This window comes from Sitodiplosis mosellana, unplaced genomic scaffold (assembly GCF_009176505.1).
Source record: "Sitodiplosis mosellana isolate CC-2019 unplaced genomic scaffold, AAFC_SMos_1.0 Smas_scaffold_6167, whole genome shotgun sequence".
NCBI classification, from domain to species: domain Eukaryota; kingdom Metazoa; phylum Arthropoda; class Insecta; order Diptera; family Cecidomyiidae; genus Sitodiplosis; species Sitodiplosis mosellana.
Window position 1 is genome coordinate 4010255 of NW_022601408.1, and position 17845 is coordinate 4028099.

At 34.6% G+C, this 17845-nt stretch overlaps 6 protein-coding genes across 19 annotated transcripts in view; 1 reads left to right on the plus strand and 5 right to left on the minus strand.

Moving 5' to 3' along the window:
- LOC129575680 (actin, alpha skeletal muscle-like) overlaps positions 1–49 on the minus strand; it is a 504-nt gene extending 455 nt beyond the window's left edge. Inside the window, 2 exon segments of the mRNA XM_055459593.1 lie at positions 1–2; positions 5–49. The exon segment at positions 1–2 is cut by the window's left edge and continues 455 nt beyond it. Coding sequence (XP_055315568.1) covers positions 1–2; positions 5–34 — 32 coding nt within the window. The 5' untranslated portion in view covers positions 35–49.
- Positions 50–2517: 2468 nt separating this feature from the next.
- On the minus strand, positions 2518–11244 carry LOC129575681 (band 4.1-like protein 5). 14 transcript variants are annotated; one of them, XM_055459597.1, is made up of 13 exons: positions 11150–11243; positions 10499–10936; positions 9141–9546; positions 7004–7151; positions 6722–6931; positions 6431–6639; positions 6111–6331; positions 5552–6046; positions 5195–5449; positions 4956–5107; positions 4719–4867; positions 3731–4462; positions 2518–3419 (listed from the first exon to the last, which is right to left on the minus strand). In XM_055459597.1, the coding sequence occupies exons 3-13, from the start codon at positions 9321–9323 to the stop codon at positions 3258–3260; spliced, it is 2916 nt and encodes a 971-aa protein (XP_055315572.1). In that variant the 5' UTR covers positions 9324–9546; positions 10499–10936; positions 11150–11243; the 3' UTR covers positions 2518–3257. The 14 variants fall into 14 exon arrangements, with proteins under 14 accessions (XP_055315572.1, XP_055315571.1, XP_055315570.1 ...); XM_055459596.1 differs by having other exon boundaries at positions 11040–11219; XM_055459595.1 differs by lacking the exon at positions 10499–10936 and having other exon boundaries at positions 11150–11244.
- Positions 11245–11550: 306 nt separating this feature from the next.
- Positions 11551–12210, minus strand: LOC129575686 (signal peptidase complex subunit 1). Its single transcript, XM_055459613.1, has 3 exons — positions 11999–12210; positions 11737–11883; positions 11551–11664 (listed from the first exon to the last, which is right to left on the minus strand). The coding sequence occupies exons 1-3, from the start codon at positions 12029–12031 to the stop codon at positions 11566–11568; spliced, it is 279 nt and encodes a 92-aa protein (XP_055315588.1). The 5' UTR covers positions 12032–12210; the 3' UTR covers positions 11551–11565.
- A 224-nt stretch (positions 12211–12434) lies between these two features.
- LOC129575684 (WD repeat domain phosphoinositide-interacting protein 3) lies at positions 12435–15461 on the plus strand. The gene is made up of 6 exons (XM_055459611.1): positions 12435–13137; positions 13521–13954; positions 14057–14245; positions 14322–14515; positions 14593–14624; positions 14707–15461. Exons 1-6 carry the CDS (start codon positions 13071–13073, stop codon positions 14811–14813), a joined length of 1023 nt encoding a protein of 340 aa, XP_055315586.1. The 5' UTR covers positions 12435–13070; the 3' UTR covers positions 14814–15461.
- A 137-nt stretch (positions 15462–15598) lies between these two features.
- On the minus strand, positions 15599–16451 carry LOC129575685 (40S ribosomal protein S20). Its single transcript, XM_055459612.1, has 2 exons — positions 16300–16451; positions 15599–16078 (listed from the first exon to the last, which is right to left on the minus strand). Exons 1-2 carry the CDS (start codon positions 16300–16302, stop codon positions 15719–15721), a joined length of 363 nt encoding a protein of 120 aa, XP_055315587.1. The 5' UTR covers positions 16303–16451; the 3' UTR covers positions 15599–15718.
- An 80-nt stretch (positions 16452–16531) lies between these two features.
- LOC129575683 (tRNA-uridine aminocarboxypropyltransferase 1) lies at positions 16532–17838 on the minus strand. The gene is made up of 3 exons (XM_055459609.1): positions 17381–17838; positions 16935–17301; positions 16532–16874 (listed from the first exon to the last, which is right to left on the minus strand). Exons 1-3 carry the CDS (start codon positions 17768–17770, stop codon positions 16591–16593), a joined length of 1041 nt encoding a protein of 346 aa, XP_055315584.1. The 5' UTR covers positions 17771–17838; the 3' UTR covers positions 16532–16590.
- Between the last annotated feature and the right edge of the window lie 7 nt (positions 17839–17845).

Here is a 17845-nt window from a genome sequence, read left to right on the forward strand (position 1 = left end):
TGTCAACAACGAGGGCAGCTACTTCATCATCCATGGCGATTGAGTTTGTTTTCTGTGAGACAAAAGAGAAGAAAATATTCTATCGTTAATATTTTGCTGGCGATTTTCCTGGATGCGATTCATATAATTTTTAATTTTTTCATTAAAAATTATTGGAAAATTTATTGAAATAACGGATCGAAAAAAATTGTTTTGAAACGACAAAATTTTTTGGTATACGCATAGAATTTGTTGTTGTAAAAATAATGAATTTTATTCATCACATTTTTTTCGCTCAAAAGCACTCAAGCGCTCAATAATTCAACTTCTATGGCTGTATACACTAGAGTGAAATATTCGATGCTGGGCACTTTGGAAGAAATATAATTCTTTTCTCATTTTCAATCCGTGATTCACAAATAATCCAGTAATTTTTTCAAACAAATTTCGTTGAAAGTTTTTTTTTTTGCTTTTTTCTTCGATGAAATTCTAGTTTTGTTTCACTGTAATCCAAATTCCGTTGAAAATATTATTTTCACTTGATGTTCTTTTCAGATATCTTTTCAACAAATCTTAATTCACTGAATTTTTTGTTCTTCACAAAGTAAGACACAAACCCCTTAAAATGGAAATTCACTGACCTTACGAGTCGACGTCTACGAACTGAGTCCAAAACTGCGAGTGAGCCTTCAACTGCTCATCATCAAGCATTTATACCTTCCTAGAAACGACGGATCATTCGTGGAAAGGCGCATGCGCAACTATTTTAAAATTGTTTGTCTGCATTTTCCTCTGTATATGTTAACCGATAAGAACGAGCGATTCTCCCACATAGCGTTTTACATATTTTCATACACATATTTCTCTCTTTTTCTATAAATATTTCCTGTAATACGTTAAGAACAGAAAAAAATAGAATTTCGTCTTCAGCGTACGTGTTGGACGGCATTGTATCTGTGGTTGTGTGCGTGTTTTTTTAGATTCTACAGTAAGATCGAACAATCGGCTTCGTTAATTTCTTCGAATATTAAGATGAAAAAAGAATTCGAGAAAAAAAAAATCGTCGGCCCCAAAATAGAAAAATAACGTTGGATACTGTAAATTCGAAGCAACGCCCGCTCTCTTTCTCGCAGATCATAGCATTCTATTCGAACAGTCTGCCATCCCATACATGGATCGAGCCATATTTACATTCGTTTTTCATCATGTTTTCTTTTTTGAAGACTTTATTTCGAAACCGTTGATATTTTTGAATTGAAAAATTTCTTGATTCATCGTGTCTGGATGGCAATTTGGGCCATAATTTATCAATCTTCGAAGTTTGAGCATCGCAACATTAGATGCATTTTTTATTCAAGAAAACTATGACATTTTAGGACTCGGTTCTATTCAAAGAAAATATTATAAACAAAATATCAACGAAATTCATTTTAATGAACAAATATTTACCAATATCATATAATACCGTTGTCTCAACAATAGTATACAATGCCCTCTTTCGTCATCGAATGTCATTTTTCATTTTAGATACAAGCATTGTAACTATCAAATAAATGAGAGGGAGAGAAGGAGAGAAGGAGACTAGGAGGTAAAATTATAGCCCATTAAAAAAAATTCTCAATTTTTATCAATTCAGTTTAATGAAATCAATCAATTCATAGCGACCAACATTGGTCGAAAAACCACTGCTGGGTGATTCACAAAATGTAAACAAAATTTCTCGGGGTCTAGATAAATCGTGTTTGTTACTCTTTATTTCAGTGTTTTTTCTTTTTAAAAAAATGTGGTACACATGTGGGCGTTAGCTCCATGCCAGTCGGCTGTACTCAATTTTTTAATAGGTCTGACTTAATAGGAAAACAGAATCCTGCTTTGAAGGAAAGAAAATCGTGAACCAACGCGAAATTAATAAAGTTATCGCACGTCAAAAGTCAGCATAAATGGCTGCTACATATAATAGCAATAGGGTAAAATACGCGCAAAAATTTCCAATTTATAATTTCAATATTTCGCGCGGTGGTTGAAAATTGATTGTCGGCCACTTTTTTAACAAATTGAAACCATATAACATGTTTGTTTGATTCGATTTATTGATTAGACATATAAAATATATTGTCACATATACCGATGATCGTCTCTAACTTGTTACTAAGTAATAAGTCATTCAAAAATAGAGTTTCTTTTGATTTTTAAGTTTTTCGAATGGAATACATAGAGGATTTGGGCTCGCATCGATATTCTTTTTTTATCTTCATTTTGTAAATAAAAGACTTTATCACTGATGTTTAAGTACATGAAATTAAGTCTTACTTTCATTTTTACGAATTGCAAGAATATTTGCTTGGTCATTATATACGAAAATTAAATTAACAATATTAAATGCATACATTTTTGCTCTGATAATAATCTCAGTCGGAATGTGCTTCATGCCCAATAATAAAAAAAAAATATATTGAAATATATAGCCTTTAAATGTCTTCCATTGTTTCTCATCTTATTTTATATCTTTCCATTAATTCTAGTTAAATAAAACGTTCATTTCTTCTATTTTGCGATAGTAGTTTCTCCACCCATTTCATTTATAAACACACGTTTTAAAAACAGTTGTTTCTCCTCTTACATTTGCATCATTTTTTTCCATAATTTTCTTTCAACATCGTTTCAAATATAGTATTTTTATTTTATTTTGTTTTTTTTTTTTTTTAATAATATACAGTTTTTGAACTACGAAATAGTAAAATATAAAATTGATTTCTACCAACAGTAAATATTAAAATGGCATATTCTTCATTTAATTTTCGCTCATCTCGTTTTTTTGTTTATGCTATTTTTAGATTCCTACACATATACTTTTCTTTTTCAATCATTTTGCGTATTCATATGAAGCACAATCTATCGCATAGAATACAATACTTCTATTTGGAATGTCGTTACGAAAATGTTTCCTTCGGTTTTAAGCAACACCGAAACTATGTTGGAATTCTGCCGACTTTTTTTCGGGGATCATTCTTTCAATTTAGCATTTGCCTACACATTCAACTTACTCTCTCACTATGTGTGTTTGTGTCAAGAAGAGAAGAAAAAAAAAAAACATAAAGATTCTGAGCACGCCTTTCAGATTTGCATGAAAAAAAATATTTGAATGGAATCTATTTATGTTCGGCTTGAATTCCTTTTCTTTAGCTTGAATTAAAAACTTTTTCGATTTGCTTCCAATTGCTAGTTTTCTTTTTCTACCTGATTACATAAGGCACACAAAGTTGAATGCATATTCCAAACTATAATTGGGTTGTGATGACGGTTTTTCGTACGGGTGCTTTCGGTTTGTTGCTTGTTGTTACAACATCGGATTGATCAACGAGCCATGGTGACACCATTGCCGCTTCGACAACATCAATTTTTGGCGTTCCATTGCTATTTTGGTCATTTAGCTGCTCATTCTAAACAAATTTAGATTGAAGAAACACAACAACAAATATATTATTGATATATATATACATACACATTCGATTGGCAAAATATATTTTTATATTTTTTCTTCATCAAGGCCAGTGAAAAATATTTACGCATACAAAATACACTCAATACAATTGACAGAAACAAATTGATTTTAGTGAATGAACAAAGCACAATATGTACAGTTTTTTTTTTTGTTTGATTTTCTTAACCCTTTAAACAAATTCAATGTGTATGTGAATATTGAATGCGCTTTTCACTTTGAATGTGGTTTTTAAAAAAAAATAGAATTCACCTCAATATTTTTCTTATTTTTGTTCTTTTCGTCCAGCGTCGTTTCGGCTTTATCGTTGCCGACAATATTGTTGTTCTTTAAGTTATTTAATGCATCATAATTATTGACTTGGATTCGGTTCGTGTGATTTTCATTGTCAATTTCATCGATGACAGTAAATGGATTTGTGGCCACCAATTTTGGTGCCTCTTTAGAGATTAACGTAGTGTTGGTATCGTTGTTGTTGTCGCTACAATTGGAAATGACATCGTTTGTTCGGAAATTATCATCAATTGATATAACGTGGTCGGCATCGATGGAACTTGTTATTAGCGATACATGAAATGGATTCGTTGTATTTGTTGGTAGTGGTACGGCTACGGGTGACGTATTTAAAAATGGATTTGTTGATGTTTTGGGTGTTGTCGATTTACTCGTTTCGGCCTTATATTCCGCATTGATAATATTGAGAGATGGATTGCTGATTTTTTCCATTGCGCCTCGTTCTTTCGAAAAATGGGTCACGGTTACCTTATCGATGGTGCTTGATGACGTGACACCATTTACTGAATTTGTTCGATTTTCCGCATCCGTTATTATATCTAATGGCAATTGGATTGGGGTTTCGGATCTTAGACCAGCTGAAGATGGCGGTGATGGGAATACTTTTGACAGAGGTGAAGCCAAATTCGGCTGACCCGTGTTGGTATTTTTTGCCAAATTTGATATAGTTATAGTTAACTTATCACCTCCCTGATTTTTCATGTGTATATTCAAAAGCAGTTTTGATTCAATCGCACAAGCATAAAATGATGGATATGACGATACAAATGTTAACACATAATATGGAGAACAAAAATGTGACGTAAAAAAAAACAAAAACAAAAAAGGCAATAAATAAAACGAAAAACAATCTAATTAACAATACATGAACAAAAAATAAATGGAGAAATCATAGCCGAATGGAAATCATAGTTAGTAAAAGTATTTTATGTGTGTTTTGACTCACCACCGGAACAAATGTAGCACCTGTCAAGGAATCTTCACCGTTTAGAAGAGAATTTACATTGCTCAAGTTATTTGAGTTCATAGCCGATTTGACAAACAATTGATTTGTTAATTTCGTTGGTGTAGAAATTGCCTCTTCTTCTGCACGTGCTGAAGTTCGAAAATGAAGAAGAAAAAAAAACATGTTTAAGAAAGAAAAAATATTGACGATATGTATTTCACTCAAATCTCATCGCACCTTTAAGAATGTTGCATTTCATCTGACTTGGTGGCAGTGGAGTACCACCGATCGATGCTAATTTAGTCTGATTATTCGGCTTATCCGCAGCAGTTATTCGCTTCAAAGTATCTGTATTATTATCCAAATCTGAAGTCTTATTGATAGTCACACTGCAAAAAAAGTGAAACGATACCAAATTAAGTCACGTTAATTATTTGGTGAAATAAAGCATGAAAAGATAATATGAATTATGGTACCGTATGCTGTTGACATCGTTCAACGATTCTTGCATGTTTGCGATCGTGTTACCGGGATCTTTCGAAATCGTCTTGAGAAGACTGTCAAGATTTTCGTTTCCGGTGGTGGTGGTTGAGCTGCCGCTTTTTGCACTAAATGATGAACAAATGGATGCTTTGCCGAACGAACTATACGCAATTGTATTGAATAAATTCGATGGTTCTGGATCAATGATTTTACTGCTCTTCGAAGTCGATGGTTGCTCAACATCCAACCTACAGCGAGAGAGAGAGAGAGAGAGAGAGAGAGAGAGAGAGAGAGAGAGAGAGAATATGGGTTTGTATGTATTTATATACTTGAAGAAATTTTTGCCTTACTTTTCGCTAGTCTTAGCTTTAAAATCTTCGCTTGATGATACTGATTTGTTCGAGCATCTGCTAACTGATTGTGGGAATGATTTCTCAGATCCGATCGTTGATACCAAATGGTTCTGTATAGTTGTTTGTACCGAAGAGGTGGATGGTGTCACCGAAGTACTGTCTTCAATATTTGAAGTTCTCTCAGTTGTGGCTCTTGTTGTGGCTGCTGAATCACTTTCTGATCGTTGCACGTTGCGTTGCCGTTCACGCAACACATGCGATTGTCTTCGCGCAAATCGTTGTGATGGACGTCGTTCAAACTGAACAGTTCGACGAGCTTTGCTTTGAACTGTTGTCTGAAACTCGGTTTTACCGGAGTAACGAAACCGGGATCCCATTCTGAAGAAATTTTGACGTGCTGATGGTCCCCGAACTGGTGCACGTAGCCGGAAAAAGGTATGATGTTCAACGGCACACTTCCATAAATGCTTGCATGCTTTTTCATTGTACAATCTGAAATAACGAAAGCCATTTTCAACGTGTGTGCCATACAGAATTTGCATATAAGTGCACCTACCGAAACACAAAAAGGTGCTCCTGTTTTTTACCCTCGTCATCATCCTCAATCACCACAAGAGTTAGTTTTTTCTTTTTGAAATCAAGTTTACTAATTTTTTGCCAGAAAAACAAGCCGATTTTCTCAATTTTTTCATTACGATCGTTGGGATCTTGCGTGATTTCGAAGACTAAAATACCAGTTGGTGTCAAACCAAGATGATAATCACATCCATCTTTGCCCTATTTATATATAAAAATAGAAGAGAGGGAGAAAATAAGCAAAATTTGTTGCATATATCTTGTTTTTAGGGCGATCAAATATTGTTTTAAAATACGCACTAGAACTGTGTGCATATCAACACCATATAAATCAAGCCATTTGGCCTTATTTAAGAATGCAGTCTCAGCTTCAGCTGGTGTTAGTCCATGACATTTTTTGTATTCCTCCAAAATTGTGAGTTCCACATCTTCGGTTTGATTCGGTACAAAACGAAACTCTGATATAAATGCAGCTGTATGTACCTCTTCGTCATAATCGCCGAGCTCAGCTGGAATGAAACGAATTTTACAACAATATATAATATTTTTCATTTATATTCTATTTAAAAAGAAAGAAAGCGAAATACTTACATTGGAGCGATAAGGCACATAGTTCAGTGCATTTTTCTTCAAACGAAGCTATATTGGGATTGTGGTCGGTTGTTTTTGAGTGCAATCGCCCTTCAAGTAAGTCTTGTTTCAGTTGTAAGAAAAATTGATATCGGGTCAATTCCTCGCGTAATGTATTCGGCTCGGATGAATAGAACTTTACTTTCAAGCGAAGTGTATACGGTGGGCCAACTGTAATCGAGAGCGCAATGATTAATCATTTATTATCACAGTATATGAAGAACAAATATGTTAATCAATTACTTTTAACTTGTTTTTTGATGGCTTTCGTTGGATCCAGCCAGTGTTTCACGTGATTGGCATCGGTGAACTGTAGTCCAAAGTAGTCTTTCTCTATCAAATCCAATGAGTAAAACACTTGCTCATACAAGTCACTACCCATGGCTTTTTTCTACGGATAAACAAATAAATATTATATCAACATTGATATGAAATAAACGCAAAACATAATAGATAATTTCATTTTGTTGGAAAATAATAATTGAAGTATATGTGGTTACGTGGCTACGTGATTAGACTCAAACACCGCCCCTCAAAATTAACGTTTTGCATTCAATTTGGATTTTTGAAAATCTTAGAAATTCAAAACTTAATACTGTGAAAACTTTAAATTTTTTTCTATTTATGCTCCATTATATTTTTCACTGTGATTACGTTGAATGATCACAATTTCTCAAAATGCATTAGCAATAGAAGAATGTGAAACCATTTTGCGTTTTATGGGTGAAACAAGCCGTTTTAAAAGCCATTTGTTTCATCCATTGAGTAATAAGTTATTTCGTTGTGGTTGCTATTGTACGACTACATGAATGACATTGGCACACGATAATAATATGTATAATATTACCATTGCTTAGGTACTTCAACTGAAGAATTTGAACAATTTCTCGATTTGTTTAGCGATAAATAATTTTTGTTCACATTGAATGAAAAAACAGAGATCACTAACAGTAAGAATGTTTGTGAATCGATGTGCATTTTTTTGGGAGAACGACTGTTTGCTTGGTGAATTAAAAGATTTTCACACAAGTTCACTTGATTTCAAGTTATTGCGCAAATATTTCTCATTTATATAACCCGTTTTTGCCCCCAAAAAAAAAAATGCTAACGCTTAATTAAGATATAGTGGTTGAACGGAATTGTTTCACATACATACAGCAATACCATAACAGCGCCATCACATACAAACTAGCAGAAAAACGTGAATTGGTTTCAAGTTGTGCGAAAGAGAGTACTCTTAACTCTATGTACCAAAAACCCCAAAAAAAATACAGTACATGAGAAACAAATTTCAAGAATATCGATGTGAACAGTCAACACTGAATGCGAAACCGCACATCTAATCAAATGGAAACTCTAAGAAACCACAAAACGATCACGAAATCGAAAATTAATCGCCGATGGCCCAAATTTTATGTCATCGACTCAAATAGCGACGAAAAAAAAAAAAAAATCACAACCCATTCTATATATTCTGCGTGTATGCTATGCTGATACAAGATTTCTGATTAATATCTAATTATATGCGGTGAACATAGAATCATTGTTAGACATACACATATTATTAAAGTTGATGTTTTACGATGATTACTATATAAGATTCTACTAGAAAAAAAGCAACAGTTGTTAGTGCTTAAGCACTAAAACTACGTGCCGACTGAAAGAAAGGTCTTAATAAAAATATTCACATGAAGAAATCAACTTGAAGCAAATGAAGATGACTCAATGTGACGCAATGCACAATAATAGCACAAAAACAGCACACGATACGTCGTATGTAATTAAATGGTGTTCCATTTTCATTAGTTTTTCCTTCTTATGTCGTAATTGAATTGAAGATTGGAAACGTATGCTTGATGATCGAATTACTTGAATCTTCAATTTGGATTTGCTTCCATTTTAATAATTTTGATGAACGCAAAAAAAAAACCAAAAAAAGTAAAACCAATTCTTTGTTTCGGAATACGATCATCGATGATTGCACGATTGGCGACATTATAAAAAGAAAGTTAAAGTGTAAGATTAAGTGGTCCGACAGAAAATGATCAACGAATCATGTGGGTCATGCATTAGTTAACACTGTCAACGACATGGAAAGAGTGAACAAAATTCGCACATTGCACTAAGATTTAGCTTGACACCGAACGTAAAAAAAAAAAAAACGAGAGAAAAAACAGCGGCGTGATGCAACAATAAATTGTACGCAATCACACTGATTAAGGTCGCAGATTGAGTAAAGCAAGATCCGTTACGACAAAAAGAACCAAAGTACTCTCAATCGCGCTTTCTGTCCATTCTTTTCACCTGGTGCCTACCGATTATTTATTATTTCACGCAGAATATCTTTGTTTGCATTTATAAGTGGCTGAGGTGTACTTACTGTTAAATAAACCGATAAATCGGTTCCATCGAGCAAAATGACGCGACATTCGATCTGGTTTTTGTTCGGCAATATACGTTGTGATTTGATTTGGCTGGCAGTGTTGTTCGTCTGTGCATCTCCCGATTGATTTGTTCCCGAGCTTGTGCCCCGACCCTTGCGTCGGCTCAGAAATCGTAGCATTTTTTCGCCGATTGTTGTTATTTGTTGTTTGTTGTTGTTGTTGTTATTGTTACTTCACTTGAAATGATCGTGTTATCTCAAAGAAAGAATGAATTGACGGTAGTGTTGCGCGATCCCTTTGCTTCGTCTACTGTCCTCGTTTCGAGATAACTTTTAATATTTGTCTCTTATTCTGATATGGATAGCAGTTATATCACAATCGGCGGTCAACGTCAATTACTCTCTGCGAATGACATCAATTACACAATGAAAAGAAGAGAAAAAAAAAAAAAAACGTAAAACTAGTTGTTTCTTTTTCGTTAGACAAGAAGGCACAAATTTGGGAGCTGTTTAATCCGCTTAATGCGCATGTATTTAATATTTTATTCCATGTTTGATCGTGCACGCAATAAATATTCCTCATAAGAAGAGATGATGAATTCTGGTATGAGGCATAATGGAAAATGAATATCGCAATGGATTGCTTTGCATTTTTCTCATATGTAGTTTTTCGTTTTGTTTCCGTAGCCTAATCAAGTGTACGCACGATGGACCGAAACACGAAGACACAATAAATCGGCAACGCCAACAGCATCAACAATAATAGTACTCAACGTGCTCACGATAGCTACATTTATTCCAACAAATATGTGTACTAAATTTTCGAGTGGTGTGGAGAAGTGGATTGGCTTATGACAGTAGATAAATGATCTTGTTCGCTAAACAAAAATGTGAACATCAATTGTTTTTGAGTGTTGAACATTTGAAACGTGTCGTTTAAATGAAATGCTCAGAGCATTGTAGCACGCGGTTACACACAAATTTTGGAATGAAAATGATTGCATTATTTTTGTAATTTTATTGTCTGTGGAAAATGCGACATGAAAACTCCTTTACGTTTGACCATGGGATTTGTATCCATTCTTTGATCTCGCCAAAATGAAAGAAATTTTACCATTGACCACTTCAAACACAATAGAAGATATCTTCGTTTTTCGGTCCATCTTCTGTATGTTTTCATTTAAATCGTTTATTCACTTGAACCGAATTGATGCTGTCTTTGATAATGGGATACTGAATTTCTAATCAATTATTCATTCATGATCGATGCCATTCATGCGCTATTGACTCGAATTTTATTGAATTTCTAGATGTATCACACAAGTTTAAAATCTTAGAACAAAAATTGGAATTACACTTTATCACTTGGAACTGGATGTCATTAGAGATGTGCTGGCCAGAATGGTAAAGTCCCATTATTTTTGATCAGGTCATCGCACAATGATTCTAACGAACGACATTTCTTGGGATTTCTTTTTGCAATGCGATTATTTCAAAAATTTCGTTTTTGACCGTTTGAATTGTGTTTCGTTCATAAATGTGTTCACTAAAATTTTCGGATCAAATCACTACCGATGTACAAGCAATTGATCGTTTGCTAATTTAATTAGTCCATTAAGTGTGTGTGTTGCCCTTTCTGTTTTGAGTTTTTCTCTCTCTCTCTCTCTCTCTCTCTCTTTGATGCGAAATCAAACATATACACAAAAAATGACAATGGTGACGACCACAGCAGCAGCGGCGATTACAAACAAATCTTACAATCAAAACAAAAGAATACTTCACAAAACGCAAAGCTACAAATAAATAGAAAATGTGATCGATTCGTACGGCATTTTAATATGAAAATTATTTGAAGATGAATGCAATTAAAACAAAGAAAAGAAATGATTTGTGTACAAATTATAAAAAAAGGCAAAAAAATGATGAAGAAGCAAACTATGTACGCCACGATCGACAGTCAAGTTTTGTGCTGAACTAATACCAGCAAAACGTGAACGTAACAATACCACCGAGCAAACAATCCGAAAGGTGTTATTTCTTGTTCTAAGTGTTCCATTCTCCGTACGTTCATACACCATCTATGGCTTATAAACTTTGTATGCGTGTGCATTTTTGTATACCACTCATTCTCTCATTCAGTGGAATTTGTATGTTCTTTGGTGTTGCCCGATCCAACCACACAATATTCGTAAACAAGTGTTTGCCTTTTGCCACTATACCATATATCGGCATGGAATGACACACAGCGTATACGATTATGCTTTATTTCAATGAAAATGCTTTATTTTATGTTTTATTTTGGTTGATTTGCACGTTTATATATATATATATATATATATCGCTCTTAAATGCTAGATTATGCGCCATAACTATATCTTATCCTATATAGGGAAGTAAAACGCACGAATGTATCTATAACCATTTATTTTTTCTTTTTCTTCGAATCGTCTCCATCAATATTCTTTGGTTTTTGCCAATTCAACGGTTTGCGACGGTAGATTGGCCATGGAGGAACCGCGACCTAAAAGGAAAATTAATGCAAAATTAACGATTTAAATTAAAATAACCAGAGATATCAAGTCACACTACTCACGATAAGAGTAAGCAAAAATCCGGCTGCTAAAATGAGAATGGTTTGCGAAAATTGCTGTACAATTCCACCCCAGACGAGGCCAACGATACCAAACAATGTAATTATCACTCGGGACAGTTTTTCGGCACGGCCTTGTCCTTCAAAGTCCTACAAGATAAGAAAACAATGATTTCCAATGATGAATACCACTTTAATAACAATCATCAATTGACGATTGATGGCACAATTTGACGATCAAAATCAGAATTTTATCAAAACTTACCATATGCGTAGGGAACATCTCGGCGAGACCCATTTTCGTTGCGGTAATTATTTTTCAGATTAAAGAATATTTTTCAATTGAAATTGCAAATAGAAATCGGTAAATCGGGTCAAAACACGTCAGCGTTCAATGGACGATTGGAATACGTGGTAGACTAAATGCTAACAATTCACACAATTCAATTCTGTCAACAAAAAACTTCAGTTGAGGGCGCTATATGAAACGTCAGAATGTACAATTCATCGATGCAACTGAAATTTGTTCAGCGGTAACACTGAAATATGTCGACTTTCATTTCGGAATGCTGTGTGAGAACCAATTCGTTTGCGACGTACCAATGTATCTCAAGCAATTCAATTACCTGTGAATCAGCTTATGGGCTATGTATGTCTCGCACCAATACATGTACATGTGGGCCAGCACGCACATGTATACAATAGATAGCATGGAACCACACATAAGCAAAGAAGAAATGTCGAATAAAAATATATTAGCGTGAGCATAAAAACAAAAACGCATTAGAGAGATACACTCTCTGTCGTGTTTTTTCTCTTCTTTTTGACAAGTGACAGTGTAATGATAGTAAAAACTACACTGAAATTTTTCAAACGCAATCAATCAAAAACCCACAACACAGTTAAATTGTGTCAGCGTCCGTCTGGATGTTGTGATTAAAACCAGTAAATGGGTTTTCAAACTAAAAAGGCACATAAAAATAAAAACAAATTGGACGATCACTTTGGTCGGAGGCATTTTTGTTTTGACAATAATCAATCGAACATTGTGTCATATTCCTAAGCGCGGTCGATTGTTTCTTTTTTGTTTTCATTATTATTTTTTCTAATTGTTTTTTTTCTTCTTCGTCATTTCACTTCGGTTGGTTTTTGCCTTTTTTCCTTTTCGGTTTCAACATTCATCAAAGATCGCCTGAACAGCTCGTTTGTTCAATTTTTCCCACAAATCACTTTTCTACGACGTGCAACGAATTCGTAAATAGAGTTTCACTCCGACAAGGGAATATATACGTATAGTAGATCACAAATCGCAACGCATATTCAATACGAGGTGCGCCATGAATATTTGTGATAACAATTTATTCGGAAATGGATTATTATATGTAACATTTAATCAAGATCAAGGTAAGCACTGGTCTTAAATTTATTGCACATCCACTCAGTTAAACCGAAAGAACAGTGCGTTGGATGCATAATGTGCAGAGGAGAATTATCTTGTAGTTTTTTCCTTTTGCGATAAAGTGCGGATGCAAAACATTGTTTTCTACTAAATTTACTTGGAGTACGACAAAAACAGTTCATTCGCTGAAATGCAAATCAATTGTGTGATAAGATATCATGAGCGATGGTGTAGCAAAAATCTAAAGTAGCATCCAATGGTGTCATGCACAAGCGTACGAATCAACATAAAAAGCAACCGTAGATGTTTACGAAACACACATTTGATGTTTAATTTTCCAAAATTGTTTATTTGGTTTTGTTTTCGTTTTCGTTCCGTTTCGTTTCAGGGTGTTTTGCATGTGCAACAGATAATGGTTTCCGAATATACAATGTAGATCCATTAAAAGAGAAAGAGCGGCACATATTTTCGGAGGGGGGCCTTGGCCACATCGAGATGCTGTTCCGCTGTAATTACTTAGCGCTTATTGGTGGCGGCATTCGATCATTGTATCCACAGAATAAAGTGATTATTTGGGATGATTTTAACAAGGCACCTACATTTGCACTTGACTTTGATACTCCAGTCAAAGCAGTTCGTTTGAGACGTGATCGAATTGTCGTTGTATTAGAGGGTCTAATCAAAGTTTTTACATTTACATCGAAACCACAACAATTGCACGTATTCGAAACGAATTCAAATCCACTTGGACTGTGCGTTCTCTGTCCCAGCAGCAATAAACCAATTCTAGCCTATCCAGCCCGCATGAATGGTCACGTGTCGGTGAGACCGAATATTTTTACGTCTTTATTTTCCGTTATAAATCTTTGGAATTGCGAGTACAATTACGTTAATTATGATATTTGTTCACGTTTTAAATTACAGATCGTCGATTTAGCTAAAACAGATCGTACTCCACTTGAGATTATTGCGCATGAGTCAGCCGTTACATGTTTAGCACTCAACATTCAAGGCACACGTCTGGCCACAGCCGGCGAACGTGGCACATTGATTCGCATTTTTGACACAAGTGATGGCACTAAATTGGCAGAACTTCGCCGTGGAACACATCATGTAAGCATTTGCGAGTGCAATACTTTGACGAAGAATTATAATCAAAAATTAATTTCATTCTCATGAGAACCTCCAGGCAAAGATCTATTGCATCAATTTCAATTTGGAATCAACGAAAATTTGTGTATCATCTGATCATGGAACCATTCATATTTTCAACATAGAAGAAACACGAACAAAAGATCAGGGTCTGCAAATTTTGCCGAAATACTTCAATGATTCAAGATCATTTTGTAAATTCTCGGTGCCACAAGGAGCGCCCAGCATTTGGTAGGTTGGCTGTGTTTTCAAATCTCATGAAAAATCAAATTGACAATTTTATATCATTTTCCCCACCTTCTAAACAGTGCATTTGGCCCGGATGGCAATTCTGTAATCGGTAGGTCATGCACAGATTGTTATCATGAAAAATATTGGAATTGACTATTAATTAAAATTTTGCTCTGGTTATCTGTTCACAGTGTTGTGTGCAAACGCATCATACTACAAGTTTAGTTTTAATTCCAAAGGAGAATGCACAACGGATGTTTGTACACAATTTTTAGAGTTGAGTGATGAGCACACATGAACGCCTTCCAACATTTAAGTATAACATTCAATTATGAATGGTTATCCACAACATACACAACACACAAACATTACAATTTAAATTATTTTTTTACGAAAGAGCTTATTTTTAAATGACTGACAACTGGGTGGACGCTCATCCATTCGGTAGTGATGAATGCAAGTGCAAGAATGGAATATGGAATCTGAGAGATGAAATTATGCACTTTTAACATTTGCCCCTCTGTTTTTTTTTTTTATTTCATTCAATGATTGATAATTTATATACTTACTTTTTATAGTTCTTTCCCAAAGTACGTAATTTACCTTCGATCATGGGTGAAAGTTTTCTCCATGTTAGATTTTTTGATAATAGGGCAAGATATAAATCGGAAGCGTACCAATATTGTTGACGAAGAAACTATTTTTAACTCGTTTAGATGAACGTGCATTTTTACGTAAAACTTTTTTTTGCTCATACCTCTTCATAAATATGTTCAATGAGACCGAAAAGAACACAATTCTTTGAGAAAAAAATATGAGATGAACAATGATGATAATTAGAAATATGAGAGAAAAAAAATATATGAATTTTTATCACAAATTAATTGGCTATATTTTGCGTGAAGAAACTTTTCGAATAAAGTGGGAAGAATGTTAAAAAGTTAAACCAGATTTATTTTGCTTCATCATTTTTTTTTTATCTAGACGCAATTCACAAAATCCACAGTAGGACATGAGCTAAAAATGTGATGTTTCCAGAGCAGAGATGAAATAATCTGTAAAAAGGACGAAAAAAAAAAACGATTGTTTTCTGTGATTTGACGTATTCAAAAAATATTTGAATGTTTTTATTCGCATTTTTCGGCAACAATCAAGTCATTGTTTTTCTTTCGATCTTAAAATTTGGATGAATTTTCGATCAATTTAAGCGTTGGCGATGGTGACTTCGACTTCCACTCCTGGTTCGATGTTGATGGATGTGATTTGCTTCACAACTTCACTTGGTGAATGCAAATCGATGATACGCTTGTGGACGCGCATTTGGAAACGATCCCAAGTCTTACTACCTTCACCGCAAGGTGTTTTACGGGTAGTGATGCGAAGAACTTTGGTTGGCCAACGGACTGGTCCCTTGACACGAAGCTTTTGCTTCTTGGCACCGGAGATCAAGTCAGCGCACACCTTTTCCAATGAACGGACATTGGTTGATGTCAACGTGATCCGGATACGGTGAACGGTCGCGGATTCTGATTTTGGCTTTTCCAAATCCTTTCCTTGAGTTGCCTAAATAACAACAAAAAACACAGATAAATTCAAGTTGAATTAGTATGGTTGTTTTGGTTGATACACATTCACGAGGTTTTTTTTTTTTGGTTACCCATTTAGGTTATGTTTATAAAATGCGAAAAATATGTCCAGATTTTTTTTCTCGTATTTCTCATAATTTTTCACATTTAAAACATTACATGTGTAATTTAATGAATTTTGAATTTGTCAACACTCACCATGGTTATTTAATTGCAATTAATTTCGGTCGAGATAACAATTATAAAATCTATAATTGCAAGCGCTGAACCTTCTTATTGAATTGCTACGAGCAAAATGGACGAGTGGATGTCAGTTTTGCGTGGTTCTTACCTACGCCTCGTGTACATACTTCACATGTTTGACAATATACAAAAATAGACATCGGGCAACACTATTTTGACAGATATACAAAACACGCTTATCCGAACATTTCGTACATAAATTTAAATTTATTCCATCACATAACATAGAATGAAATGAAATTTGTTTTACAGTACTGGTCGTCTATAGGCCATTAGCGCATTATGATCATAGAAGCTATGGATCAGATGATACATATGAGTGAAAAAGAAGAATAAATTATCGTATTGCCCATTGTATGGACAAAGTATAGACGACTTATCGTCCATCTCAGAATCAATTTGTTGATTGGTTTCGAAGATCATTTCATTACGAATAAAATCGGTTTGCACTTCAAGTGGTCCCAATGCTTGGTATGATCGATCCAACCCCCATGCGTTGATATGAACTTCCAGAAGAAATTGATGAATCGCTTTTTAAATAATGAATATAGTTAGTCTTTTGTACAAATCCATGCGTGAATTTTTATTACCTTCAATGGTCGCGAGAAACCATCTCGGGCTGCCTCTCTGATGACGCCAAAATTGTGATAAACGATTCTGTAGTACAACCGTTCGCATACTGTTTATTCGAGGATCTTTGAAGATACTCTTGCACTGGTGCCATGTACTGTCAATGAACACAGCTTTTTTTATGGGTAGATTATCTAGCGTATATTTGAAATTGATTCGTTCATGGGACTCTTCTTCGTTGTCAGCTATTTCATTGAGACGTCGCTTTAACAATACGGTTTGATTAAATCCTGGAGGCAGTTTTATGTCATCAACATTTTCCAATCGAACATGACCATCAAAGATTCCGTCCACATGAATCGAGTTGTGTGTAGGAAATATCAAAATCTACAATAACAAAAATAACTTGATTATCACTTTGAACTTTACATTTATGTAAATTTTAATTAAATATAAAGATACTCACTGTTCCATCCTGGGCATTAGAATTGTATTCGGGAATATCGGGGTATGTGTATATATTGACATTGTCAGGCGCAAGAATTGCTGCATGTATCGCTGTGCTTTTGCCATCAATTTCTTGTTTATGTTTGATGATATCGATTTGTACGGGTAACTTTACCTTTGGATATCGTCCTTCTATGCCAGTGGGCACATAACAGTTGTAACAAAAGAATTTCCTTGATTTCAAGCACTTTGGGCATGCCGTTCGACCATCGATTTCATTCAGAAATTGATTATCATCGATTTTCATGAACTCAAACGGATTACGATGTTCAAATAGCTCACTACCATTTTCCGACGCTTCCTCTGATTCATGACCCGTTTCAGTTTTGTCTGGAAATGAATCCGTCATTTTTCACGCTTATTTTATTCAAAAAATAAGAATAAAAAATCAACAGTATCTGTCACAGTACACATTTGTTTGTGT